This window comes from Dioscorea cayenensis, chromosome 5, assembly GCF_009730915.1.
Source record: "Dioscorea cayenensis subsp. rotundata cultivar TDr96_F1 chromosome 5, TDr96_F1_v2_PseudoChromosome.rev07_lg8_w22 25.fasta, whole genome shotgun sequence".
NCBI classification, from domain to species: domain Eukaryota; kingdom Viridiplantae; phylum Streptophyta; class Magnoliopsida; order Dioscoreales; family Dioscoreaceae; genus Dioscorea; species Dioscorea cayenensis.
The window spans coordinates 1,472,073-1,497,662 of record NC_052475.1 but is presented as its reverse complement, the minus strand read 5'-3'; the positions used below and the strand labels follow the sequence as shown (position 1 = coordinate 1,497,662).

The 25,590-nt window shown below is 37.4% G+C and overlaps 5 protein-coding genes across 7 annotated transcripts; 3 read left to right on the top strand and 2 right to left on the bottom strand.

Annotated features, from left to right (window-relative positions):
- Window positions 1-880: 880 nt before the first annotated feature.
- Window positions 881-8,089, top strand: LOC120260785 (transcription factor GTE9-like). Of its 3 annotated transcripts, none has more exons than XM_039268349.1 (11): window positions 881-1,051; window positions 1,713-2,987; window positions 3,074-3,122; window positions 3,211-3,363; window positions 6,285-6,355; window positions 6,535-6,604; window positions 6,731-6,808; window positions 6,907-7,022; window positions 7,133-7,199; window positions 7,337-7,467; window positions 7,584-8,089. In XM_039268349.1, exons 2-11 carry the CDS (start codon window positions 1,722-1,724, stop codon window positions 7,848-7,850), a joined length of 2,268 nt encoding a protein of 755 aa, XP_039124283.1. In that variant the 5' UTR covers window positions 881-1,051; window positions 1,713-1,721; the 3' UTR covers window positions 7,851-8,089. The 3 variants fall into 3 exon arrangements, with proteins under 3 accessions (XP_039124283.1, XP_039124282.1, XP_039124281.1); XM_039268348.1 differs by having other exon boundaries at window positions 1,704-2,987; XM_039268347.1 differs by having other exon boundaries at window positions 1,186-2,987.
- A 2,077-nt stretch (window positions 8,090-10,166) lies between these two features.
- Window positions 10,167-11,750, top strand: LOC120260337 (TLC domain-containing protein At5g14285). Its single transcript, XM_039267780.1, has one exon. It carries the CDS (start codon window positions 10,751-10,753, stop codon window positions 11,492-11,494), a length of 744 nt encoding a protein of 247 aa, XP_039123714.1. The 5' UTR covers window positions 10,167-10,750; the 3' UTR covers window positions 11,495-11,750.
- A 615-nt stretch (window positions 11,751-12,365) lies between these two features.
- On the bottom strand, window positions 12,366-17,266 carry LOC120261479 (DNA polymerase alpha subunit B). The gene is made up of 16 exons (XM_039269393.1): window positions 17,110-17,266; window positions 16,942-17,017; window positions 16,298-16,429; window positions 15,789-16,164; window positions 15,611-15,706; window positions 15,316-15,395; window positions 15,130-15,205; window positions 14,868-15,038; window positions 14,277-14,381; window positions 14,092-14,187; window positions 13,918-14,010; window positions 13,541-13,582; window positions 13,386-13,427; window positions 13,132-13,262; window positions 12,931-13,057; window positions 12,366-12,755 (listed from the first exon to the last, which is right to left on the bottom strand). Exons 1-16 carry the CDS (start codon window positions 17,183-17,185, stop codon window positions 12,597-12,599), a joined length of 1,878 nt encoding a protein of 625 aa, XP_039125327.1. The 5' UTR covers window positions 17,186-17,266; the 3' UTR covers window positions 12,366-12,596.
- Window positions 17,267-18,311: 1,045 nt separating this feature from the next.
- LOC120261478 (stromal 70 kDa heat shock-related protein, chloroplastic-like) lies at window positions 18,312-23,239 on the top strand. Its single transcript, XM_039269392.1, has 8 exons — window positions 18,312-18,922; window positions 19,127-19,379; window positions 19,886-19,965; window positions 20,759-20,901; window positions 20,997-21,095; window positions 21,696-21,885; window positions 22,091-22,489; window positions 22,576-23,239. The coding sequence occupies exons 1-8, from the start codon at window positions 18,395-18,397 to the stop codon at window positions 22,975-22,977; spliced, it is 2,094 nt and encodes a 697-aa protein (XP_039125326.1). The 5' UTR covers window positions 18,312-18,394; the 3' UTR covers window positions 22,978-23,239.
- A 591-nt stretch (window positions 23,240-23,830) lies between these two features.
- On the bottom strand, window positions 23,831-25,300 carry LOC120261480 (pentatricopeptide repeat-containing protein At3g04130, mitochondrial). Its single transcript, XM_039269394.1, has one exon. The coding sequence runs from the start codon at window positions 25,217-25,219 to the stop codon at window positions 24,068-24,070; it is 1,152 nt and encodes a 383-aa protein (XP_039125328.1). The 5' UTR covers window positions 25,220-25,300; the 3' UTR covers window positions 23,831-24,067.
- Window positions 25,301-25,590: the final 290 nt, after the last annotated feature.

The following is a 25,590-nucleotide window of genomic DNA, read 5'->3' as shown; positions in this document are numbered from 1 at the left end:
GTGCATCATATGTCCTAACCCTCTCATAACCCATAAATAAATAAATATATATAAATATATATCTCCCAATTAATATTATTGTGGCTTTCAAATGAATTTAACACTTATTAGTGTGCTTATCCTCTGTTTTTTTTCCTTGTTTTGTGTTTTATTATATTCACATCTAGTGTAACTTTGTTCTTTGGTTGACTTTGGTGTTTTTTATAATAATATTTATGGTTTATTTATTGTTTTAAATTAACACTAATGTAAACATTGAGTTTTATTCCTAATTTGATAAATTTGAATTACATTTTTTTTAATAAAAATAAAGTGAACATGATAGAATGTTTTATAAACCAAAAGAATTCATGAACATATAATGAAACCACAGTTTATTTCCCATTCCATAGTCATGTAAATAAAATGCCGCCAATTAATAAACAAATATAAATAAAAAAATTCCATAAATTTAATTTATCTAAATAAAATTTTATTAAAAACCAAAAATAAAAAACCAGTGAGAGGCACTGCACTACACTGCACTGTTGACACACAACAAGTGACCAAAACCAATTAGAAGACCACTGCCGGTGGTGACCACACCGCTGCGATACAAACCACCACGTGGCATCACCACAGAGAGCGCAACAGATCAAGGCGGACGAAAACCCGTACATCCCACCAACCAGCTGATCACGGCGCCGGATCACATGGGAAGTCAAAGAAACGTGTAGTTTATATAAGGCTCATGGCTAGAGCTTGAAAAGCGAGCCAGCGAGGCCGACGCTGGGTGAAATCACGGCCGTTGGATCTCATCGATATCTGACGGTCAGGATGAGCTTAGCACCGACTCAAGGGAGCGTGTTGGGCCTATAAATAGGGCCGGGTTAGAAGCAACGGTTCGATCGTTGTCGCTGTTCTGGGTTCGACTCGCTCGCGTCTCGAGGGCGCGGAGGAGAAAGAGGAGGAGCTTGGGGGAATTAGGGTTTCGATTTCTAGGGGTTTTAGGAGCGTGGAGGTGCGGCTTGGGATCTAGGGATCGGGGGCTCGATTCTTGGAGGCATTATCGGTAATGTTTGTTTTGGTTTTTGGATTGTTTTTTGTTGTGATTTCTTTGATTTTTGGCGGGGGGTGAGGGTAGGGGTTTGAGGATATGGTTTTTGTGATAGGGTTTGGTTTTTCTTACATTTTGGTTGGTTGCAGTTGTTGTTTGTTGCTGAGGCGGCGGGATTTGAGGTGGATTAGGGTTTGGGTTTGGTGTTTGGTTGGAGGATTGCGCTTGATTGGGGTTTAGGAGGAGTTTATCTGGGCCTGGTTTGTGGGGTTTTTATCGCTGAAGGGGGAATCGGGCGGAGGTTAGTGTTTTGTGGTTGCTCTAAGGGTGCACTCTTGGGTGACTTCGATTATTGGGATCTTGGTTCTTGGTTTCGATTAACTTTAAAAAAAATACATTTTTTTTATTTGTTTGGAGCTTGATTCGGCCGTTTTGGTTCGACATCTTGGTATCTAACTCGGTTTCTAATCGTTGGAGAAATTAGAAGAGGGTTGTAACTGGAAAAAGCCCTTTTAAGAACTGGTATTTATATGAACTTTGAATTCACAAGGCAGATGCCCTGATTGAGGATCTGTACTTGCTGTACAAATTTTGAAGCTTATTCTGAGGAAATGATTAGCAACTATTTAATGGGATGAAGTGATTATGGCATGCTTTGACTGTTTAGGTTTGTCAGGTTGATCCTATGGCAAAGACAGTTCTTGTCGAGTACACAAATAAAAAGGACTTGAAGAGGAAATCGCGGGATCTTTCAATTGTAATGATGGGAAAGTCGCAGAAGTTCTCTAAGGGTCACTCAGCTGGGTTTGTCCCTGATTATCGGCATGCAGTTGACACTATGGTTGAGTCTGAAGGGTTTGGTAGCTCAGGTCGTGTTGACTCTGAGGACTCCTGTGCACCTAGGCGGAAATGCATTAGCGTAAATGTGGATAAATGGGATGGTTTTAATATTCCATTGCAAATTATTTCTCTTTCCAAGCTATCCGTTTCAGAGAGGAAGGAACTTGAGGTGAAATTTCGAGCTGAGCTGGAACGAGTCCAAGCATTGCAAAAGGATATTTTGGCCAGGAGTGTCACAAACACAAACTCTAATGTGCATTCCTTAAATAGTGATGCACATGTTAAGAAGCGGGATGTTGGTGGCAGTAATGGCTCCAACTTAAAGCGTGGGGTCACCGGAAGGTTTGAATCGGCAAAACGGCCTCATCCTTCTGCTGCTATAGCTGCTGCTCCAATTAGCAGCTCTTCTGCAATGTTGATGAAACAGTGTGAGGCACTTCTTAAGCGGCTAATGTCACACCAATACAGTTGGGTGTTTAATACTCCGGTTGACATAGTGAAGTTAAAGATTCCAGATTACTACACTGTTATTAAACACCCAATGGATCTTGGCAGTGTCAAGAGTAAATTAGTTTCGGGCGCATATTCTAGCCCTTCGGGGTTTGCAGCAGATGTTAGGCTTACTTTCGCCAATGCAATGACGTATAATCCAGCAGGCAATGATGTGCACATAATGGCAGATACCTTGAGCAAATTTTTTGAAACAAGATGGAAGCCTATTGAGAAGAAATTGGTTGCAGCCGATGCAAGCCTCAAAAGAGAAGCTGTTGAAGAGCCTAAGCTGCCTGCACAACTAAAGAAGAGCAAAACCCCACCTCAAACTCAATCTGAGGATATCGTCATGCCAGCGATTGCGAAGCCAAAAATGACAGATGAGGAGAAACATAATTTGGGCAGGCGCTTAGAGTCATTGCAGGACATGCCAGACCACATCATTGACTTTCTGAGAAGGCATGGTGACAATGCAAATGCAACAAGCGAGGATGAAATAGAGATTGATATTGATTCTCTTAATGATGATACATTGTTTGAATTGAGGAAGATTTTAGATGACTATTCGCGGGAGAAACAGGCAGAGCAACTGGCAAAAACTGAGCCTTGTGATATGGAGGTATTTTTTTTTCTTCTTTTTAAGCTATTTTATCTACATTTTTTTCCCATTGGAGGGCATAGTAACATGTAACCCTTTGCGTGCAGATTTTAAATGAATCTGGCCTCAGCAACTCATCTATGCACCCATGCAAAGGTTTCACCATACCCTGTCTGAAGAGACTTATTCTTACCAACTATACTTCTGGAACACAAATTTCTCATTCGTTCCCCTATTTGCTCAGGTAATGAACCCAATGATGAAGATGTGGATATTGGTGGCAATGATCCACCCATTTCCAGCTATCCTTCTGTTGAGATAGAGAAAGAAACAGTAGTCAGAACTAGCAAATGTAGCAGTTCAAGCAGTTCAAGCACTGATTCGGACTCATCCAGTGGTTCGTTCTTAGTTTGCTGCATTCTACTCTCTTTTTTTATCTCCTTTGCACCACATAATATTGCCCAATTAGTTCATTTTTTCTTGGGTACTATTTTCCACTGTACTCTCTGGATGTGTTTGTCCTGCATTTTGAGTGAGATTTATTCACTTGTTTGAATCTGTGAAAGCACATCCAAATTCTGCGATGTGTAGTGTGATGTTGGGCCTCTTCCTCTCAGCGCACAATTAGTTATTTTCACCATCAAGATCTTTTGAGTGGTTTATGCTCTGCTGTTAGGGTTTTAGATATGCTTCTATGTTTTATTTGGAATCCACCTGATTCTTGCTAAATTTAGCTTTTAATGAGATGTTTGTCATATGGTTCATTGTAAACAATTTTTTTCTTGAGCAGTTAGTAATATTTGAGTGGACTTGTGATTTTCTTTTTAAGTTGCTAGGTGTTGAGAGGTTAGTATAATGCGTATACTGGATGGTATTTGGTTTAAAAACCCTCTTGTTCCTTACTAAATCTAGTGGCATACCAGCTGTTATACATGTCTTAATGTTCTGTTAAGCAGAGTATGACTTGAAGCAAGTTACTTAAGGTACTCACTTGGCGAGGTTTTAAATTTATTGGTAGTCTTGGTTCATGGGTTCTTATGGTCTAAGTGGTATAACCTGTAAAATTTTTCTTTCATCTCATGAAAATTAAGGTCTCCGTGGATCAACTTAACCGGAGCCTGTTCATTGGTCTGTGTGTGTTTAGTTGCGTTCTTTTTACTGTTAAATGCTGACATGCTCATTATAATAGAAGTTATGAGAAAAAGGCCAGGAGTCTCTTTAATTCGTGCTTTGTGCAATGAAGTCATTTTCTTTATTTTTTACTCAATGAGATGAAATTGGCCGGTCTATATGAAACTAGTATTGTGAAGAACCTTTTTCTAAAATGAACATACTAAGTTGGGCTATGCCTGAAATTGATTTTTATAATAAGAGATACAACAGCTTTCCATCAATGCTCAGATATAATTGTTATTGGCAATAGGAATAAAGCGATTTGATAACAAAGTATTAGATATGAATTTTAAAGTGTACCAGTGGTGTAGAGAGCTTGTTAAATTTTCTATTGCAGTCACATTAAAAAATATTTGTAGTCATTTGGGAGTGCAGAAAAAAAAGAAAGGCTTTGTGCATGTATCTGTGAACAAGTTCTTGCAGGGAAGACTGCAACTTGTAGGCTAATATTTACTGCATTGCAGCATTTTTTAAATTGAAATGTTCCTTGAGTAATTAAGGTCAATGCTTGAATGGAAAGTGATCTGCTATGCTGTTTAGGAATTACACTGCTTCCATATGTTTCTCATGTGAAAGTTTATGTAAGTATTGTGTAATGCTATTCAATATAAGCTTTGTGATCTGTGCTTCATATATTTATCCATGTCAAATCTGTGCCCTGCTTCTATAATCTTTGACCTGTTAGAATATGATATGTGTTTTTACTTAAATATATGAAGTATAATGCTTAAAAAGATTCTAGACCGACTGACTAATATAGTGGAAGGTTCAACCTAGTATCTAACACTTAAATGTTTTAGCTGGTGTTCCTTAAGGATTCAGTCTTGAACCCACTGCTATAGAACATTATAGGTGTGTGAATCCTGATAGAAAAACTAGTGCACAAGTCTGAGCAGAAAGCGGCTTTTCTTTGTTGACTATGGCATTGTTGTTAAGGCACGCACCTGGGTGCCTAGGCGCAGCGCTAAATCTCCTTAGCGCCTCTAAGGGTCTAAGGCAAGGCACTTTTAGTCAGTTTTTTTTATTTATTTATTATTATTATTTTTTTTTTTGGCTTTTCTTGAAGCCCAAGGCGAAAAAAAGCGCAAGTGCGCTTGATTGAAAAAACTGTTAATCTTCTATTGTTTAAAAGAGCCACAGTTTTACTAGGCATTAGTATTTGAAAAGTCTCTAAGTCTATTAAAAGAATAAAATCTAATAACTAAGCAATAAATATATTAAATATAGAAGTTTGGTAGTCTTTTATGTTTGAAGAGGGAGAGCAACAACCACTACGGGTGCAAATTTAGATGAAGCAGAAGATGATTTGCTGTTTGAAGATGATGAACTTGGGGTGTAGTGGCAAGTGCTATTGGTTTTGGAGAACCATCAAGACGAATTAGATTGCAATCAAAAGCTGGAAGAAATTTTTCAGCTGTTGAAGAGGAAGATGACAATGAAGTAGAGCATGATGTAGATGGCTATGATTTTGAACAAGGAAAAGAAGATGAAAACTTGAATTTAGAGTTTGATATTAATGATGATGATTATTAGTTGCTTATGATTTTAGGAATAGAATTTTGACTTTAGACAAGTTTGTTAATATTAGAGTTTAAGGCTTTAAATTTTGTATTTGTCTATTATATATATATATATATATTTTCTTTAGGATTGTGCGCCTTATTTTGATCAGGCACGGGTTTTTTTTGCGCCTTGTGCCTCGGGTGATATAAGGGTTCTAGCGCCTTGGGCACCTTGCGCCCTTAACAACGTTGGACTATGGTTTTCTACGGCAACAGATGCTTATGGTTTACCACTTGAATTATGTTGAACGCTTAATTACTACCTAGATTATTTTGATGTTGTTCTATTTTTTTAATTTTAGACTGTGTCTATGATTTGAAATTATTTGTGAAGGTGGTTTTAAGGTAAAACTGAGAAGTGAATCCCCTTTTTTTTTAAAATAATTTCATTTTGTTCCATTTTGTTTTGTTGAAGGTGGAGTGTCATTCTGTGAAACTGATGTTATTCGTTTTCCTCATGAGCGTAATGTCTAAAAGATAAATTAAAATGTTTTTGTATTTATTTGTATCTTTCATAATTTCTGGGATTAGGGTCTCTGCAAATATATATTCTGAATTTATTTTCTATTTTATGTTTTTACAGATTCAGACTCGGGTAGTTCTTCAGGCAGTGAATCCGATGTTCAAGTTACTAGCCCTCCAAAAACGGCTAAGGTACATTTTATGTTCAGATATGGATGATTTGCAGATGAATTACCTATGCAGTATTTTGACTTGAGCTACCTTTTTCTCCTTTGGTTTAGTAAAGCTCTCTTGGCAATGTGTACATTCTCATGCAATTCTCTGTTTTTTGTGCTTTTTATCTTTATTTTTCTCATCTTCTCATTGCACAGGCAAATGTTGGACCAACCTCAAATGCTGACCAAGAGATGAGTGATGTTGTGAACCCACTTGATATTAATAGTGAGTTGTGATACAATTTTCCTGCAAACCTTGAACCTTTTTTAAGAATTGCTTCATGTATAAATTAAATCAGATTTTGCTAAAATATTATTGCATAGAAATGCACTTATATAATATGCAACACAGGATCTGTTGGTGGTCTGGATCAATTTGAAGAGGAGAATCAACCACATGAATCAGTTGAGGTTAATGGACTTAACGAGGGTAAGCATGAATTTCAAGCAGCAAAACCATCAGACCCTGCGGGTCTTGAGCATTTACTTCTCACGGATCGCCTTATCTTTTCCATATGAAAATTTTAGGGGAGAATGCTCCATCTGAGAGGCAGGTCTCCCCAGAAAAGCTATATCGTGCAGCTTTATTGAGGAGTCGCTTTGCTGATACTATCCTCAAAGCCCGTGAGAAGACACTTGATCAGGTCTGTTGTGGAAGTGGATGAATTGTGAAATATAAAATTTTTCATAGCTAGTGTTTCTTCATGTGCTCCTACCATGGAATTGACCTGGCTCAAACTTTTTTTATGGCCAGGGTGAAAAGGGTGATCCGGAAAAGTTGCGGCGTGAGAGGGAGGAACTTGAGCGGCAGCAAAGAGAAGGTATTGAAGCCTATTGTCTATGATCTTTTGTTTGTCTGTCCTGGATTATTTTTTGTTTTAAACATTCATGTGTGGACTGTAAAATTGGTGTTCTATTTGTAGTTTTAACAAAATTGGCTTGTTAATGACAAGTACAGAAAAGGCCCGGTTGCAAGCAGAAGCCAAAGCTGCAGAGGATGCTCGCCTGCAAGCTGAAGCAGAAGCTGCTGCTGAAGCCAAGCGCAAAAGAGAACTTGAAAGGGAAGCTGCTCGGCAGCGCTTGCTGAAGGTAATCATTTTGGTTTTTAAATTTTTATCCTCAGGGACTATATTCAGTGGTTTTATTTTATTATTAATTTATTTTTTTAGTCTCTGATGACATCTATTTTGGGGAGTCAAATGCAGATGGAAAAAACTGTTGACATCAATGAAAACAGTTTGATTCTTAAAGACCTTGAGATGTTAAGGTCTGTGCCAGGAGAACCTGCTCCAAGTTCTGTGGATGAAACCACTCCATGCCACTCTCCAGACGGCATTGGGGGTTTCAAACTTGGGGGAAGTAATCCTTTAGAACAACTTGGTTTATACATGAAAGTGGATGATGAAGAGGAAGAAGAGGGTGAACCAAACCAACTTCCCATGCATGATGTAGAGGAAGGAGAGATTGATTAATCTTGTCTTCACTTCCATATTTTATTCATTTCGGTTGATGAGATGAACCCCCTGAGCTCTTTGCTTCTGCCTTTCATGGTCTGCTTTGGCTTTTCAAGCCATGCGACTGGAAAGCAACAGAATTGCTTTTGCAGAATGATTGTTGGTGGAGTTCTCGTGATCATCGTATTTGTTGTCTGGCTATGGTTTTATTGGCCTTCAATTTTGCAAGCTCAAGGAGTTTGCCTTTGTAAGAAAAAAAAAAGGGGTGCTTGTGCACACTGCATGTAAGATCTATTTATGATAACACTGGCAGCCACCCTGCAGATATTCCTCTGTACAACTCTATATAAGCATGCAAGAGGTGGGAGTTGGTGCAAAGGGGCAGGGAACAACAAAAAAAAACTCCATTATATTTAGGGGGAGTGCAAAGAGGTTTGTAGTTCATTGTTGATATCATTTGGTGTTTGTGTATGCACCCCAAATTGTACAAAGATGATACATGCAAAACAGAAGAACAGAAAGCGGAAAAAAAAAGAAGCAGCAAGATTTGGTTTTTGGAGTTTGTATGTTTTCGGTAGCACTATTTTCAGAATTTTATATGTTGTATCATCTCATATTTATTATGTTTAGCACCAGTGTTAATTTATTAACCACTCTGCTTATCAGTGTGAATCATGGCGCTCAGATTTGTTTATTTTTGTGCTAAGACTTGAATGTTTGGTGACCTTATTGAGGTTGTTGGTCATTTGGTTGGGTTTCTTCTTCCACTGCTTTATGATAGCTTCTTTTTGTCTGTTTTCTAGTTGTTTCATGGATTATATATTTATGGGTTGCCAAGTAAGGTCAAGTTAGGTGACCTAACTTGGCATAATGTTATGGTGGTTGCTTGGGTTGTGGTTAAAGTGCATATTTATTTTCTTCTGAAAGCACTATGGTTTGGTCAAAATGGTTGGGAATAAAGCATTAAGAGAAAAAAAAAATGCTTGCTTGTTACTCTTTATACTCATCAATATCTTCAATTCAGCCGCTTCTTTTTGAGAGGTTTTCCATGTTTTCCACCCTTCAATTTAATGATGTATTTGCATAAATTGATATAATGAATTATGACCTGTAATTTTGAAGGACGTTGCTTGTTCGTTATGCAAATTAAAAAAAAAAAACCATTACTTCTGTTTGTTGCATCCCTTTCTGGCGTTCCGTCAGGATTGACTTCATTTTTGCCATGGCACATTCTTATCTTTGAAGAGGGTATTGTTTTGGCATTTGTCAGTCTGACTGAAGTCCACGTGGTATAAGTAGAACCGTAATCATGAAATTGGAATTGATGCCAGAATTGATTTTTTTTTAAAAAATAAAATATATAAATCATAAATTTATTTAAAAATTATAAAAAATAGATTAAAAAAAGTTTAAAAATAAAACAACTACAAAACCAGGACAAAAGGACAAGAACTGGGCAACACATAGTATAAGGGTACTAAAATAAAAGTAGAAACGGGCACTGTCATATGGCTGAGTCTTGAGATCATTCTGGGGTTTTGGGAGTAAATAGATCTCTTTTAAGATTTTGAGAGTTGTTAGGTCTCTAAATGTTGAAGTCACACATTCTTTGGAATCTTTTAGTTTGAAATTACATAAATTTTTATGTCATATTGATACATGTTTAATGCAAGTAATTATATACATGCATATATATATATATATATATATATATATATATATATATATATATATAAACCATAACTCAGAACTATCAAAACATCCCAATTAATTGAGATGTTTGGGGTAGTGTTTTGATAGTTCTGAGTTATGGTTTATTTTCACTTTTGTTTGGATGTGTACTGAGAATAAATGAGAAGTCTTGCTTTTAGGAATTTGTCCCCAAATTATACACTTTTTAAATTTCATTAAATTAAAATTATTGATACAAAATGATTTTTCAATTGATGAATATAAATTTTTTGTATAAAATATTAGCCTTTATATTTGCAAGCAATTTTAAATTTTAAATATTGAAGATAATTAATTAATTTTTATTTGTTTTAGATAAATTAATAAAAATAATAATGAGAAACCAATGGAAAAAACAAATTAGAACAAACAGGTTTGTCCCACTCCTTCCCCATCAAACACCCAGGAAAGTGATAGATTATTGGAATGTTTTTCCTAAATATAATTATTATATTTACTTATTATAATTATATATATATATATTATTTTATTTATTTATTATTATTATTTAATACTTTGTGTGTTAACTTATGGGTCACATAATACCGTTCAAGTATAAATATCTACTTTTTGGGAGCTTGTCACTGAATATAAACTATAAAGCTTACCCTCTTCGAATTCTCACCATCTCGACGAGGCCAACCGCTCCTTTACCTCCGCTCGCCGGATTCTTGACCTCCTCTCGGGGTGCTTCGCTCCCGATTCGAGCTTCTACAGAGCCTTCATCGCCGGCGTCGAGGTATCCTTGATCCTTCTTGATCTTTGATCCATTCCCTTCTCCCAAAACCCTAGGTTTATCTTGAGTCTTGATCTATGGTTTTGTGAGGTTTGAGCTCTATTTCGTGGGTTTGAATTCTCTTTTTCTCCGGATCTTGATTGAAAGTTTGTGACTTGTGAGTTCTTTTCTAGGTTGATGATCATTCTCTGAATTCGATTTCCCGTGCATTTTTAGCTTGAATTTTAGTTCAATAATTTTCCTTACTATTGTTGTAGTTCGAATTTTTTGATTCATTTCCTGGCATTTCTATGCTGTTATAGCTGTAAAAATCCTCTCAAAATCCCACCTTTAGGCTTTCCAATCCTCACAAGGGCTCCGCTTGAAATTTTGCTAATTCATCAGTCAATCTGGACATTGAAACCTAGTTTCTAGCCCTAGTTCGCTTTTTCTTGTTTGTTTTTTTTCAACCATGGAAGCCCTAACCATTGGTTCCTCACTGTTCCCATCTTTCTTTTTGATGTTTTGCCTCATATACCTCATTGGTCGCTTCATAGTGTTCCGCAATTGGAGCATGAATCAACGGAGGGAAGCATCAAGCTGCTTCATCTCACTCTTCCATGGCACTCCGGCCGTCTTCTTGGCCACCTCTGCAATCCTAACCCACCCCTCTTGGGGATTTGCATTTCCAAACACCAATTTTGATAACCTAGTTCTTGATTACAGCATTGCTTATTTCACAGTCGATCTCCTTCACTACCTCATTCTAATCCCCGGAGACTACCTCTTCATTGCCCACCATCTTGCAACCCTCTTCGTGTTTGTCACTTGTCGGTACCTTGTCCTTCATGGTGCTTTCGCACTGCTTGTCCTTCTCGTGCTTGCGGAGGTCACTAGTCCTTGGCAAAATGTTTGGACTCTTGCCAGGATCCGGAAGACAGAGTCGGTTAATGCTGCAAGACTAGACAAGCTCTTGTCATTTCCTTTCTACTCCTTGTATACTCTCATGAGGGTAATTGCAGGACCACTGTTCTTTTTCAAGATGAGCGCGTATTATCTTAGCGGCCAGGCGAATGACGTAATTCCTAATTGGGTGTCTGTGTCATGGATCGTTGTTGTCGGTGCTGCTATCGGAGTGAGCATTCTTTGGATTTCAAATCTTTGGATTGAGTTGTATAAGGAGACAATTGGGAGTTCAGAGAAGAAAGAAAGGTAGCTACTTTGTTATCACTAACCATGAGCAAATTTCTTCAGCAATGTTTGTGCTTTTTAGATGATCTTTGAAAGGTTAGTTAGGTATCTGAACATGTAATAGCAGCTACCAATATGATATGGATTGTTTCTGTCAAATTTTTCATTTGATTACCGTCATTTGTCATGTGTTTTACCTCTTAATAAATGTGAAACAGTATACTCAAAAGTTAAGATCAAAATGCATATATACATACATATATGCTAATTCTGTTCATGAAGCTTCACATGGTTATCACCTTCTCTTTATTTGATTCCATTGAATTGAATTATTTGCTTGTGACCAAATTCTTCGACTTATTTTCTCTATTTGAGTGAGAACGTCGTCCGTGTTCCTTTTGACTTTATCTTGTACTTTTTATGTTCTTTCGGTAATGGGTAGCATGTCATTTGTGTAAAGAAAAATCAAGCTTTTGGCAAATGGAAAGAAGGAAAGATAATTCTTTTTAATGAAGATTGGCATTTCATTTGTTGTGAGATTGTACAGAATCTAATCCTGTCAGCTGCTTTATGTTTCATTGTTTTGCTTTATATTTGTCAGAAAATCTAAACAAATAATGCTGACATACAGATTGTTCCTTACTATTAAGTGCTCTAATCTTGTAATTAGGTTCTAAGTTGTGACCTTGATTTGAAATTATTATTCTGATGGAAATTGTTGCCTAATTAGCAGAGAAAGGAAAAGCAGTTCCAGTAATAAGCAGTACACTCATTTCACTTTGCATGAGAAATTTCACATTACCAGCTGCTAAGTTCGCTCAATTATAAAGTTCAGATTGATCTAAAAATAGAAGTAGCTGATCTCTCTCAACTCAGAAAATATAACTTCAGCAAAATCCTAATTTTATTGATAAATTGCATCAATTAATTCCTTAAATAAAACCACTTCAAAAGGTTTTGTATCAAGTACAAGATAAGACTACCTGAACATAATGCTGTGGTTTCAGCAAACCATATTAAATTAAATGAATTAATGGTCAGCAAACAAAGCAAGACAAGCAGTCATTGGGTTCTGTCAAACATAGCTTTCCAGAAGATCAAGGTCAAGCCCTAATCCACATGTGTTTCTATATTCTGATGATTGATGCCCTAGACTTGTCAAGATTGTCTTGGTATTTAAGCTCTACAAAGGTTCCACCTCCAACACCCTTTGCTAATCTGCCAGGATTCATGCACAAGCACTTCACAAGCTCTCCTCCATCATTTCCTTCTCCCAGGGATAGAACCTGCATTTTAGAATAAGAAACATTTATCATCTGGCCTATGAAACATTAACATGATATGGTAACAATGATGAAAGTTTTTCAAATTTCGGTCAAATTATTTCACTGCTCAAAAGCACCAGTGAATCAGAGATATTACCTTTAAATAATAATGGATACTTATTCTAGTGATTATTACCTTCACAAATGGAGCAAGATCTGATGGTAGTATAAGAACATCTGGAATGGTTGGGATGTCCAAGGCTTCTGGTGTGAGTGCAAGGTCAAGAGGAGTATCCACAGAGGGCGGATATAAAGGATAGTACCTGTATATAAGTAATTTCTGAATCATGGCTGTTGATGATCATTCAAATACTTTAAACAATTGAGGTGTATATACCCCCGTTGGTTCAATAAATGAGTTGCAATTCTTCCCATACGATCTCTAGATGTGGCGTCAGCTGGAGTCCGTGAGATTTCCTCGCTGCTAAGCTGTTTTAATATGTCCACAGTACAGCAACCAAGCATAATCTGAAATATTAATGGAAAAAGATCATGTATGAACTGGATTAGGAATAGCTTGTAAAAACTTAAAAGGGTTTGAGATTAAAAGAACCAAAACAAACACAAGTATAATCTGGAAGTTTTGTATACCTCATTTGCACTGACAAGACTTGGATTGGAAAGACAAATTATCTGAGAGGAAAAGCTAAACGTTAATAGTTCTAGCACATAGCTTTCTTACAAAGAAAACCAGTTAGCATGGGAATATGATCTGAAGGATTTCTGGATCAAAAGAATATTAGTACCTGATGTCTGATTTTGTCTGGTAGGTGAATGTCAAATGCAGGCTGCCAAAACCAACAATATGACAGAGGTTAGCAAACAGTATTGATAAAATCTACATTGGAAGCTGATGTTTAGGAGCTGTTTGTAAATAATGGTTGTAAGTCACAGTAGAGCATTTAGTTTTAAGTCTGAAATAGGTGACTTACCTCAGTCTTTTCAGTGCAGCGCCCAGCTAAGGCTATACTATTTTAAAGTAAAATATGAATATGATTTACTTTCATGAAATACACATTCAGATATAATTTTCCCTCATCACACACTACATAAACATTATTCATTTACCAATTAAATTAGACTGGAATATGAAAGTTGAAGCCAGCTTTACAAATATTCGGACCTGAGGAAATACAAAGCCATGGTTGGCATCACGTATTGATGGCACGAGGATAACACGAGTAGAAGGACCCATAAACTCAATGTAGTCTTGCAACTACGAGAACAACAAATAAGGTATGTATAAGTTTCACTGATAAACCATCCTGTTGTCACTGTGCTTGATAAAATGACTTACCTTCCTAAGAACTTCAATGTGAAAGATTTCATCAAAACTTTGGTCAACAGTACCCTTTTTGATCTCAGGATGCTCAGAATCAAGGAATGGCCCCATCTATATAATAAGAACAAAGGATAAAAACAACAAAGTTGATTTAGTTATTACTGAAGTTTATGGTCTATTATGAGTTGTCTTGAGACTACCAGCAAAAGCAATTGAGACTGTTTTCTGCTGGCATATGAAAGCAGTTCTGTTAGAGGTTCAAACAACAGATTGTCAGTTGTTGTAAATGGGCCAGCTGCAGCAACCTACAAATGGTAAGAAACTGATCAAAATGTAGGAATAACATAATAAGAAATTATGACATTTCTCCTTTTCTATTAACTGAAGCCGCAAGAATATGGTTCATTTTTACATAAATAGTGGAATCTATAAAGCAAGTGGATTTCCTGTTTTTAACAATTTCTCAAGCTATCTATAAGACAAATCAATGATATAAAAAATAATTCCACAGCGACTGTTGTGGCTTTCCCTGGAAAATATTAAGACGAACTAATTCTGATAGGTATTAGTATCAGTCACAGGTTTAGTTTATCCTTTGGAGGATCAGCAAGTATGATATTTCTAGGATATCATATGGCAGAAATATATGATCATATCACCATTTAATTTTAGCTGCCAATAAGATGCTGTGCATGTAATTCCGTGAAAAGCTTTCATTCCTTAAATGTCTAACATTAGGATGTTGTTTCTAGTAAAATTAAAGGAAGAAATGAGACATAATCAGGACACACCAAGGAAAGTCTTTTTGATGTTCCTGAAGGAGAGCTTGTAACAAAGTCCTGGTCCATGGCTAGCTTCTTAGCAGGAGGAAGATCACCTTCAGGAATGTATGGCAAAGAATCGACGACTTTTGACGTGATCAGACAGTGTCCACTGGGATTGTAGCCCTCAACACCAACTACCTGGAATCCGATCTCTCTTAAATTCAAATTGCCCAAAAGTGCTAACATGTTTGTACAAATGGGATATGGATTATCTGAGGTGTAAACATACTTGTCCAGGAAATAAAGAAAATTGTGCCAAATTATGCAGATCAAGGCGCACTCGCTGCCCTCCAGAATGCGCAGCGCTGTTACAAGAAGCGCCCATAATCAATGAATAAAGAAAATTTTCCTTCCCAATCATGAGATGCAAACACAAAATGTGCCTGAAAAGGAAAAATGTAGAGAAGTATTCTACCTGCCTTGCAAAACGACAGACTTCTCATTCAGATGACCATCTCCATCACAGCAAATCATACCAACAGTAAACACATTTTTCTGAAAGGGGACAGTCATTTAATCAGCTAACTACATCATGTCATTATTTGTTTGGGCAACTAAAACCACAAACACAACATGCATATGTTTGAAGAAAATGGTCCTTTTCCTATCAATATCTAACAGATTAAAAATAAAAAATGCTACTGTTACATATTTTAGAAATGGATAAGTGCACAGTTTGAGAATCAGGCAATGAGAGATTGGTTTTCAACCTGTGTAGCCAATGTAGCGTCAGTAGGTTCTCCATAAAGACCGGACGCAGCAAAAGCATCTGCGTGCTTTTTGATGCGGTTCTCAAGGGCAATGAACTAAGTTCCAAAGGATAACATATTAGAGATGGTACCATAGATATTGGAACGCAGAATTGAATGACTGGTGAAACTAACATACCTTGTCTTCAATGCTATCGTACATGAACCGGCAACCGGGCTCTGGTTTTGAGCAATGAACTCGCAAAGAACAACTTTCACTAGGCTGAACTCGTTTGATGAAGTCATCTTCCGTGTTTTCATTTTCTTGCCTTCCTATCCCATCATCCATAATTTTATCATTGAAAGTGAACTGGGGTACAAATTTATTCATCCGTTGGCCAAAAGGAGTAACCCGATCGTAGGCAGTCTTTGAATCTTTCAAACGTGAGCCTTTCTCATTTGTTTTTGGAGTCACTGCAACACCATTGTCTAAATATGGTCTCTCATACTGACTGCCTACGACTGGGGTGTCAAGCAAGCTCTCCTTGATACCATCACACTCATCATTCAGAAGGCTACAAAAATTGAACTTTAGAATACTTATAAGGCAACTAACACAAAGATCAAGAGCTTTCAAATTCATGCACATCAACTGATGCTAGAAAATATATGAAAAAAAATTATGTTGCATAAATCTTTTGTGCTTACATGCCAACATCACTGTTGGAATAACTATGCAAGTGTGGTTCGTCTTTGATTGTTCTTTCCTTGACTTCATTTTGAAGGTACGATAAAAAGCCATCCATGTAAGAATCTTCTAACTGCAATCCAGTTAGCTCTCTGCAGAATGCGTACAATATTTAAAGTTATCGGCAAATTAGTAAGAAGCATACAACACACATAAGGGTTACAAGGGAAATTAATTCATAAAACACACCATTAACCCATAAATACCATTGCCAACTACTCAAAAACATATATTGCCAGATGTAACAGGCACACTCCAGGATTTATTCTGGTTTCTATGGGATGAATGGGCAACACAGTGCACACACTACAACACCACCAGAACTAAATTTGATTTTCTTTTCTATAATTCATAAAATAATTTATAGAAAAATATTTATTTATAATTTCCAATTCTATAGTGACAATCCAAAGGACTTCACACATCTGGCTATCATATAAAAACTCAGGTCTCTGCATCAAAAATTCCAAATTTCATAAGAAAAACATCACAATTGCTTTTCAATATTAAAATACCATCACAATATGAATCCAATGTCTTAGCGTCATAGAGATATGAAGAATCGAAGATATGGAAATCAAACAAAAGCTAACCGCGATCCCACCTGTTGAGATAATAAATCTCCCAATTGGAAACGAGATCTGACGGGCTGAGCTTGAAATTGATGCAAAAAGTAAGACCTATTCGAATCAAAACACAGAGATTACCGAGGCTTCTCCAGAGAAACAAAGAAATCCAAAGTGAAAAAGGTAGATGTTAGGAAAGGTCTCACATTTGTGAAGGATCTCATCTTCGGAGACGAGCGAGAACCCGTTCCTCTCGAACTCCGCCTTGATCTCTGCTTCCATGGCGAAGAAGGCGATTGTGCGAAAAGCTTGAAGGAGGGAAGGAGGAAATTAGGGTTTTTGGAGCGGGAGAGATGGATAGAATTGGCGGGAAAGCGGGACAGCGAAATTACAAACACACCCATAACTTTTATCAAAAAAGCCCAGAAAACTCCAATAATTTTACTCAAAGGACAAATCTTTCAACATTTTTCTCATGATTTTAAAAAATTTTCCCTGCAGTATAAAATATTCAGTGCTATACGGAAAATAAATATAACAATAAATTTTTCATAATGGAATATAACTAGAAATAGGATTTAAAAGGTAATTTATGCACTTATTTTAATATATGTACATATATATAGTTATTCATAAAACTATTTTATAATAGGTTGATTTTCAAGATCAATAAATAAAAATAAAATAAATTACTGTCAAGTCTAATACATTGTTATTTAAATGGTGAAAATTAAATAACTAATTTAATAGTATCAGTACTACATAAATAAATGATATGTCTGAATTAATAAATCTCTAGTTAATGTATTGCTATATTTATTTATTTTTTAATAACCTCTTGCGAGGTAGTGTTTTTGTAAAAAAAAACACACATTCACTTATGATTTTTAAATTATATGAAAACATATATTTTGATTTTAAAATTAACTTATTTTATTTTTAAAAAAAATTATGTAAAACAAATTCATTTTTATTTCGAAAGCCATAGTCCAATTTAGAAGGATTAATATCGATAATTTGTAATAATTACTGGACCAATCCGGAACTTTCACAACTTAAAATACAAGCCAAAATGCCACTTGTGGGTCCCACGTAGGTACCAATCCTCGCACGTGCGAATCACACCTCTCGATTGCCCGGGAAGGCTCCGCATGCCTCACCAGAACTTCCTGGAAGCTTCCACGTGTCCGAACCTAACCCACACCTCCGGTCACACTTCTCCTGCATTACCTGCACATACATCCTCATCATCCACCGTATATTGTTTTTCAAGATTACAAATGTGCAGATCTCGAGGCATAAGATCACCGTTCATTAGTACCCGCACGGGCGCACTGGAGTACGGGAAAACACGAGAAAACATCAACCATTTCTCTCTATAAACCTCTCTTTTTCTCCGGCGATCTTCTCATCTTATCTTCTCGAACGCGAGCGAATTCTCAAGCTCTTTCGTTAGGGTTAGGGTTAGGGTTAGGGTTTGGGATTCTATCAATGGCGACCTCATCCGCAAGCCATGTCCACTCCCTTGGCTCACCTTCAGCTTTCACTTCGTCTCCCCGCATAGCTTCCTCTCGTTCACTCTTCTTCGGCTGCCGTAGCCGCTTCGTCGCACGCCAAGCACGTCCTCTACGGCTCCGAGCCACACGGGGTCCTGTCCGGGTAGCTGCTGAGAAGGTTGTTGGTATCGACCTTGGAACCACAAACTCTGCTGTTGCTGCGATGGAGGGTGGAAAGCCCACTATTGTGACCAACGCTGAGGGCCAGCGGACTACGCCGTCGGTTGTGGCTTATACGAAGACTGGAGATCGGCTCGTTGGGCAGATTGCCAAGCGGCAGGCTGTGGTTAATCCTGAGAATACGTTTTTCTCAGTTAAGCGCTTTATCGGGAGGAAGATGTCGGAGGTCGATGAGGAATCCAAGCAGGTTTCTTATAGAGTTGTTAAGGATGAGAATGGGAATGTGAAGCTTGAGTGCCCTGCCATTGGGAAGCAGTTTGCCGCCGAGGAGATCTCAGCTCAGGTTTTTTACTTTTTTTATCTATTTGATGCGCACTCTTTGTTTATTCTCTGTTTGTTTATGCATTTATCTCTATGGCTCTGTCTTGCTTTTATTCAATCAATGATTTTGATGCAGTGACTATGAAAGTAAGGGGGATTTGTTGGTCTATCATACTAAATGTTCTATTTTTAAGTTCAATGTTGAATGTTTATTTTGGGATTTCAGGTATTGAGAAAGCTAGTGGATGATGCGTCCAAGTTTTTAAATGACAAGGTCACTAAGGCGGTAGTGACAGTTCCTGCATATTTTAATGACTCGCAAAGGACAGCAACAAAAGATGCTGGTCGGATTGCTGGTTTAGAGGTTCTTCGAATCATTAATGAACCAACTGCTGCTTCCCTGGCATATGGATTTGAAAAAAAGAACAATGAAACTATTCTGGTGTTCGACTTGGGGGGTGGTACATTTGATGTCTCAGGTATAAAACTAGTCAATGTCTTGCTGTTTCCTCTGTGTTAATTTTTTCGTATTCCTCTTGACAGATTCAAGTCATGTATTGTATGCTTTTGCATAGGCTCTTGTTTTTCACTGCACTTTCAGTTGATATATGGTTTGGAGTGGAACCAGAATTATTCTCTGTCTCTTGTTGATCTTTTATGCATTATAACACTATCAACTTCTTCAACAGTAATCGAAATGATTAGTTAGAAGTTGAGGCTATCTTTAACAGTATTATTAATTAAGCATTTTTTTTTTTTTGCTTGCTGCATGTGTGTATTTGATAAAGTATTAACCCTCAAATCTATGGCATCAAATAGTTAGATAGATTTTTGGCATTATCTCTTATTATATTTGTTCATAGATGTCCTGTCCAGGTCTAATGTTGACCATCCAACTGAAATATTATTCTGTTGGCTGAATTAGCAAGCCTAATAATAATTGCAACATTCTTTTGAGTAATATTTTTCTAATAATTTGCTGCAGTTCTCGAGGTTGGAGATGGAGTTTTTGAGGTGCTTTCAACTTCTGGAGACACTCATCTTGGAGGGGATGACTTTGATAAGGTAATTGTTTACGTTAATTGTTTAGCAATTTCATGAATATTAGTTTGCAGTGATAGTGCATGTGTTACTTGGAAGGCTGTTAAGAGTCCATGCAGTAGAAAAAAAATGTGATATTTACTAAATGCATGCATGGTAAGAACTGGCTGAATGATATAGTTTGATATTGAAATACTGCAACATGAAGTTGATTTGATATCATTTTACAGTCTTTACAAAAACGTTTTCTGTTGTGTGACTATATGTTTTCCATTTTAATGCTTATTAACTTAGTCAAGATGGCATGCAGTCGTTTTTATGCATGTGCATACATATGTATTTATTTTGTGATATTGAAGACTCGTGTTTTGATGGCTTACTGGTACAATGACTCATTGAAATGTGCCACCCACAAGGTTCCTGCTTTTTATTTTATTTATTTATTTATTTATTTTTAAATTCCATATATCTTGCATTCATAACTTCCTATAGGCTGAAGTTTTTACTTACACCAAACATATATCAACGACCACCAACAACAAAAGCCGTGAGTCCCAATTATTTGGGTTTGGCTACATGAATCTTTCCGTTCCATGTTGGTCTATCAAAAGCTAAAGGAATTTAGATAAACAAAAAATAGACATACCATTACGAAAAGTTTGTACTAAACACTCTTTTAGGTCTACTTCTACCTCTTTTATGACTCTTTACTCTGAAACTCTTGCACTCTTCTTATTGGGGGCATCTATTGGTCATCTCAAGACATGTTTATACCATCTTAAGCCATTGTTTTTCATTTCCACTATTTGACAAACAGAGAGTTGTCGATTGGCTGGCGGCAAACTTCAAAAGAGACGAAGGCATTGATCTACTGAAGGATAAACAAGCCCTTCAACGACTCACTGAAACAGCAGAGAAGGCTAAGATGGAACTATCATCATTAACCCAAACAAACATTAGGTAGGTGTTGTTTTATGTTTTTCTTGATTATTTCTTCCTCAAAGCCTTTTGAGTTCCTTCCTCTTACCTCTATTGTCTTCTTTCCTTTTTGGTAGTTTGCCATTCATTACAGCGACAGCTGACGGTCCCAAGCATATAGAGACAACTATAACAAGAGCCAAATTTGAGGAGTTGTGCTCAGATCTTCTTGACAGGTGAGGTTCTGATCTTATCATATGACTTCAGTCATATGAACTGAATGGCTCAAAAAGCTGAGATTCATTACTGTATGTATTAATCAATATTTCATAATAGCTTCCAATCAGATGCCTTCTTCACATTTTGGATGTCTTTCTTTTGTTCTTATGCAAGTTATTTGAGGTTGCAAACCTTTATCAGTTTGAGAGGTAGAGGCTCATGATTTGAAATTGTTAATTCATATATATCATCAACATCAGTGTTCTATATGCAACTCAAGGCACATTGTTAGTGTCATATGGTGTCCCACTACTTTACTAAATTTAAGGGGTTTTTACTTTCTGTGAAGTTTGGGATGGTTGGGCTTTGGTGCTAGCTGATGATCAGATGCGTGGGATTTTCTCTAATTTTTTTTCTTTGGTCTTGATTAGTTGCTCGTCTGCTCTCCAGAAACATCATTGCTTTTTGATGGTTCGTCATTTAGTTGTTCGTTATATTGTTCCTCCCATGCAAATTTTGTATGAGTTATGCATATGGATAAACTTATTTCTTCTTATTAAGCTTTCTGATTTTGTTCAAGATTAAGCTTTCTGATAGTTTGTATTGTTTCTATTTAGGCTTAAAACTCCTGTAGAGAATGCATTGAGAGATGCAAAACTATCATTTACTGATCTGGATGAGGTGATTCTTGTGGGAGGATCTACACGAATTCCAGCTGTTCAAGAACTCGTGAAGAAGATGACTGGAAAGGACCCCAATGTTACTGTCAACCCTGATGAAGTGGTTGCTCTTGGAGCTGCAGTTCAGGTTGGTCCATTTTAATTCTTATATTCATTATTTACTCCACGGCTAATTGTTTTTTTAGTTTGTTGTTACTTGAGTCTTTGCAAATGTTACTATTCTTTCTTGGTTTTATTGCCCATGTGAAAAAACAATTGATTTGTTAGTCTGCTTGGAATGAGTTGATTTCTACTTTTATTATATTGAAATTTATTGGCATTTCCTATTTCAGGCTGGAGTCTTGTCTGGAGATGTCAGTGATATTGTTCTTTTGGATGTTACGCCACTCTCTCTTGGGTTGGAGACCCTAGGTGGAGTGATGACAAAGATTATACCTAGGAACACAACATTGCCTACCTCCAAGTCTGAGGTCTTCTCGACAGCTGCAGATGGACAGACAAGTGTTGAAATTAATGTTCTCCAGGGTGAAAGAGAATTTGTAAGAGACAATAAATCACTTGGAAGTTTCCGCCTTGACGGAATTCCTCCAGCACCGCGTGGTGTTCCACAGATTGAAGTCAAGTTTGACATTGATGCCAATGGTATTCTCTCAGTCACAGCTGTGGACAAGGGCACAGGAAAGAAACAAGACATCACCATCACCGGAGCAAGCACCTTACCCAACGATGAGGTAATGCAACACTTTATGTGTCAGCCAGATTTACAAATTACCCAGCTGAAGTTGTAGTTTTAACCCCCTCATGTTGAATGTTTTAGGTTGATCGGATGGTGAAGGAAGCTGAAAGGTTTGCAAAGGAGGACAAGGAGAAGAGAGATGCGATAGACACCAAGAATCAGGCTGATTCCGTCGTCTATCAAACTGAAAAACAATTGAAGGAGTTAGGTGACAAAGTACCTGCAGCTGTCAAAGAGAAGGTCGAGGCAAAGTTAAGCGAACTAAAAGATGCCATTTCTGGTGGATCAACACAAGGAATTAAGGACGCTATGGCTGCTTTGAACCAGGAGGTGATGCAGATTGGCCAATCACTCTACAATCAGCCAGGCGGCAGCCCAGGAGCTGGCCCTGCACCAGGTGCTGATGCTGGACCTGCTGGATCTTCAGACAAGGGAACTGATGGTGGAGATGTAATTGATGCTGATTTCACAGATAGCAAATGAGAGAATGATCAAGCTTGACATCTCTTCTATTGGTTTTTTTTTTTTTCGTTTTTTGGGGCTTCAGAACCTGTACAGAACTTGTTGAATACCTCTTCACTTTGTTGCCCAATTATTATTGAAGTTTTGTGATGAGAACTAGTTAGAAGGCATAGTTAGGTGAATTCTCTTTTGCTGGTGTTGTGTGCTAAGATATGCGTAGTGGTTTTGAACTTTTGATGTAGATGTGTTGCTGTTATTATTGCAATAAGTGCAATTTTTTTAAGGCTTGGCTGGTCTGCATGCGTTTGTTGGTGATGGATTTTTGTTGGAATAAGCCACTTATTATACAGCTGCTTTTTTTTTTAAGAGAATTGTGGATATATAGGTTTTTTAAGAGAACTGTTGACAAATTAAGATTCCAACTCTTCTACTCAATTCAGGTTTGAATAAAATTTAAATAAAAAAATAATGAAATATTAATTATTCTATTAGATGTGGGAAGACAAAATGTATAATAAAAATTTAACAAACATAAAAATCATTACAATTATATTTTATGTCGTAAAGACAGACAAATTTAGAAGTGAAAAACAAACCTTCGAAAATACTTGATGGAATCTTGTAATATTAATTTTGCATGCGGTCTCAACATTTTCTTTGTTTTGATTTACATAAATTTACAGATAAAAGTGAATTGTTGTCAACATATATATATATATATACATTTTCTTTGTAACATATAGAGCTCTCACCAAGTGATGAGAGTTCGATTCTCGGCTGAGGGCATATTTCTGAGAGTTGTGAATAGTGATTGTGTACGAGTGGTTCCAGCGCCCATGTGAGCGCGGCCTCGTCCCCACTTGTTCCACCAAAGCTTGTGCACATTCCTGGGGTTTCTAGTGGGTTCCCCCCCAAAAAAAAAAAACATATATATATATATATACATACACACAAAAATTGTCTAATTTTACAGTCCTATAAGTGAGATTTTGAGATCTCCGATGTAGTTTTAACTCAATTTAACCAAAACTGTGTTGAAGTCCTACAACAATACAACAATATAAGTCACTAAAGAACACTGGCAAATAGTAACAACTAAAGTTTAAACTACTCATCTAATAAGACCTTCAATTTTCGTCAACAAACTCTTAATCCTTTCTGCAATGTCATACAAACCTCTCTGTCCAGCTTCATCTAGAAGTAGTCTACATGTCTCAAATCTAGGTGATATATCAAAACCAATCATCTCTTCAAAGAGATTGCAAGCCCATTCAATCTTCCCTTCTTTACATAGTCCATGAATCAGTAGTGAATATGTTGAAACATCTAAACTCAATTGATTCTTATTCACAATCTCATTCAAAAGATCACTAAGCAGCTCTTCTTTCACTGTTGTCTTAAAACACATTTTGAGCAAAGGTGTAAATGTTTGAAGATCAGGCTTCAATGAATACGAACAAGAAGACGAAGAATTCTCCATCTCTTTCAACACTTTGAGAGCATCTCGTTCCTGATCATGCTGACAAAGCACAGAGATCATCGTATTATAAGTCGATACACTCCGGACAACCCCATCGGCCGGCATTTCGATCTCAAACACCCGAATAGCATCTTGCACTTGCCCTGCCTTACCTAGAGTATTAATCAAACAGTTGTAGAAATACGTATCCGGTTTACACCCGGAGCTCCTCATTCTCTCAAAAATCTTCGCCGCCTCTTCAAGCCTACTCGATCGAGCTATTGACTTCATGATAATCGTATAACTAACAACATTCGGCGGGCATCCGGTTGACTCCATTTCATCAAGCAACTCATAAACACGATCGAAATTTAATCTACCGCAATAAGCTTTGATCAATGTAGAGTATGTGATTACAGATGGTTGAAATCCATAGCCTTCAAACTCTTTCAAAGTCCATTTGGCTTCATCCAATCTCTTCAAACAACACCAACCATGAACAATGATGTTGAAAGTGTGAGCATTGGGAAAAATACTAGATTTCAGCACTGCAAACACTTCTCTTGCAACCTCAACCTTACCATCTTTGCATAGAGCGTCAAGCAAAAGGTTCATAGAATCCACATCCTGCTCAAATCCCAGTGAAGGCAAATCGTCGAACACCTTGACTGCATCCCTCCAGCGCCCAGCTCCCACAAGCCTTCTCATGATCTTGGCCACAGTGCCGAGAGTGAATGATCCTCTAGCACGGATCTCGTGCGAGAAATCCCACATTCGATTGAACTGTCTCGATCTCCCAAGCATGTCGACGATCTTATCGCAAGCGAATTGGGAGTGCGAGAAGCCTGGACGAGTCGCCGCCCAGGTGAAGAACCCCAGAGCGGACTTCCAATCGTCTCCGAATCCGTGAATCAAAGCGTCGACGAGGGTTGTGCTGAGGTTGATGGTGGAGCAAGAGGGGTCGGATTGGAGGGAAAGGACGATGTTGTCGACGGTGCGTGATTGAGCGCTCTTGATAGTGTTGCGGATTCGGCGAGCGTCGTCGGAAGCTTGGTGGTTTCCATGGATGAAGGGAAGAAGGTCTTGGGTTTGGTTTAGGGTTTGGAGAGATTGAGAAGAGAAGAGAAGAGAAAGAAGAGGATGAACGCGCGTTGGATGGAGCGAATGGGATGCGC

Excerpts from the sequence above, each read along its gene's own strand:
- LOC120261480 (XM_039269394.1), bottom strand. The coding sequence starts at position 25,219 with ATGCTTGGGAGATCGAGACAGTTCAATCGAATGTGGGATTTCTCGCAC.
- LOC120261479 (XM_039269393.1), bottom strand. The coding sequence starts at position 17,185 with ATGGAAGCAGAGATCAAGGCGGAGTTCGAGAGGAACGGGTTCTCGCTC. Across the intron at positions 16,430-16,941 it reads GAGATTTATTATCTCAACAG|AGAGCTAACTGGATTGCAGT; the intron begins GTGGGATCGCGG and ends CGCATTCTGCAG. Across the intron at positions 16,165-16,297 it reads TCCAACAGTGATGTTGGCAT|CCTTCTGAATGATGAGTGTG; the intron begins GTAAGCACAAAA and ends CAATTTTTGTAG.
- LOC120260785 (XM_039268349.1), top strand. The coding sequence starts at position 1,722 with ATGGCAAAGACAGTTCTTGTCGAGTACACAAATAAAAAGGACTTGAAG. Across the intron at positions 3,123-3,210 it reads ATCTATGCACCCATGCAAAG|GTAATGAACCCAATGATGAA; the intron begins GTTTCACCATAC and ends CTATTTGCTCAG. Across the intron at positions 6,356-6,534 it reads GCCCTCCAAAAACGGCTAAG|GCAAATGTTGGACCAACCTC; the intron begins GTACATTTTATG and ends CTCATTGCACAG.
- LOC120260337 (XM_039267780.1), top strand. The coding sequence starts at position 10,751 with ATGGAAGCCCTAACCATTGGTTCCTCACTGTTCCCATCTTTCTTTTTG.
- LOC120261478 (XM_039269392.1), top strand. The coding sequence starts at position 18,395 with ATGGCGACCTCATCCGCAAGCCATGTCCACTCCCTTGGCTCACCTTCA. Across the intron at positions 21,096-21,695 it reads TGCTCAGATCTTCTTGACAG|GCTTAAAACTCCTGTAGAGA; the intron begins GTGAGGTTCTGA and ends GTTTCTATTTAG. Across the intron at positions 21,886-22,090 it reads CTCTTGGAGCTGCAGTTCAG|GCTGGAGTCTTGTCTGGAGA; the intron begins GTTGGTCCATTT and ends TTCCTATTTCAG.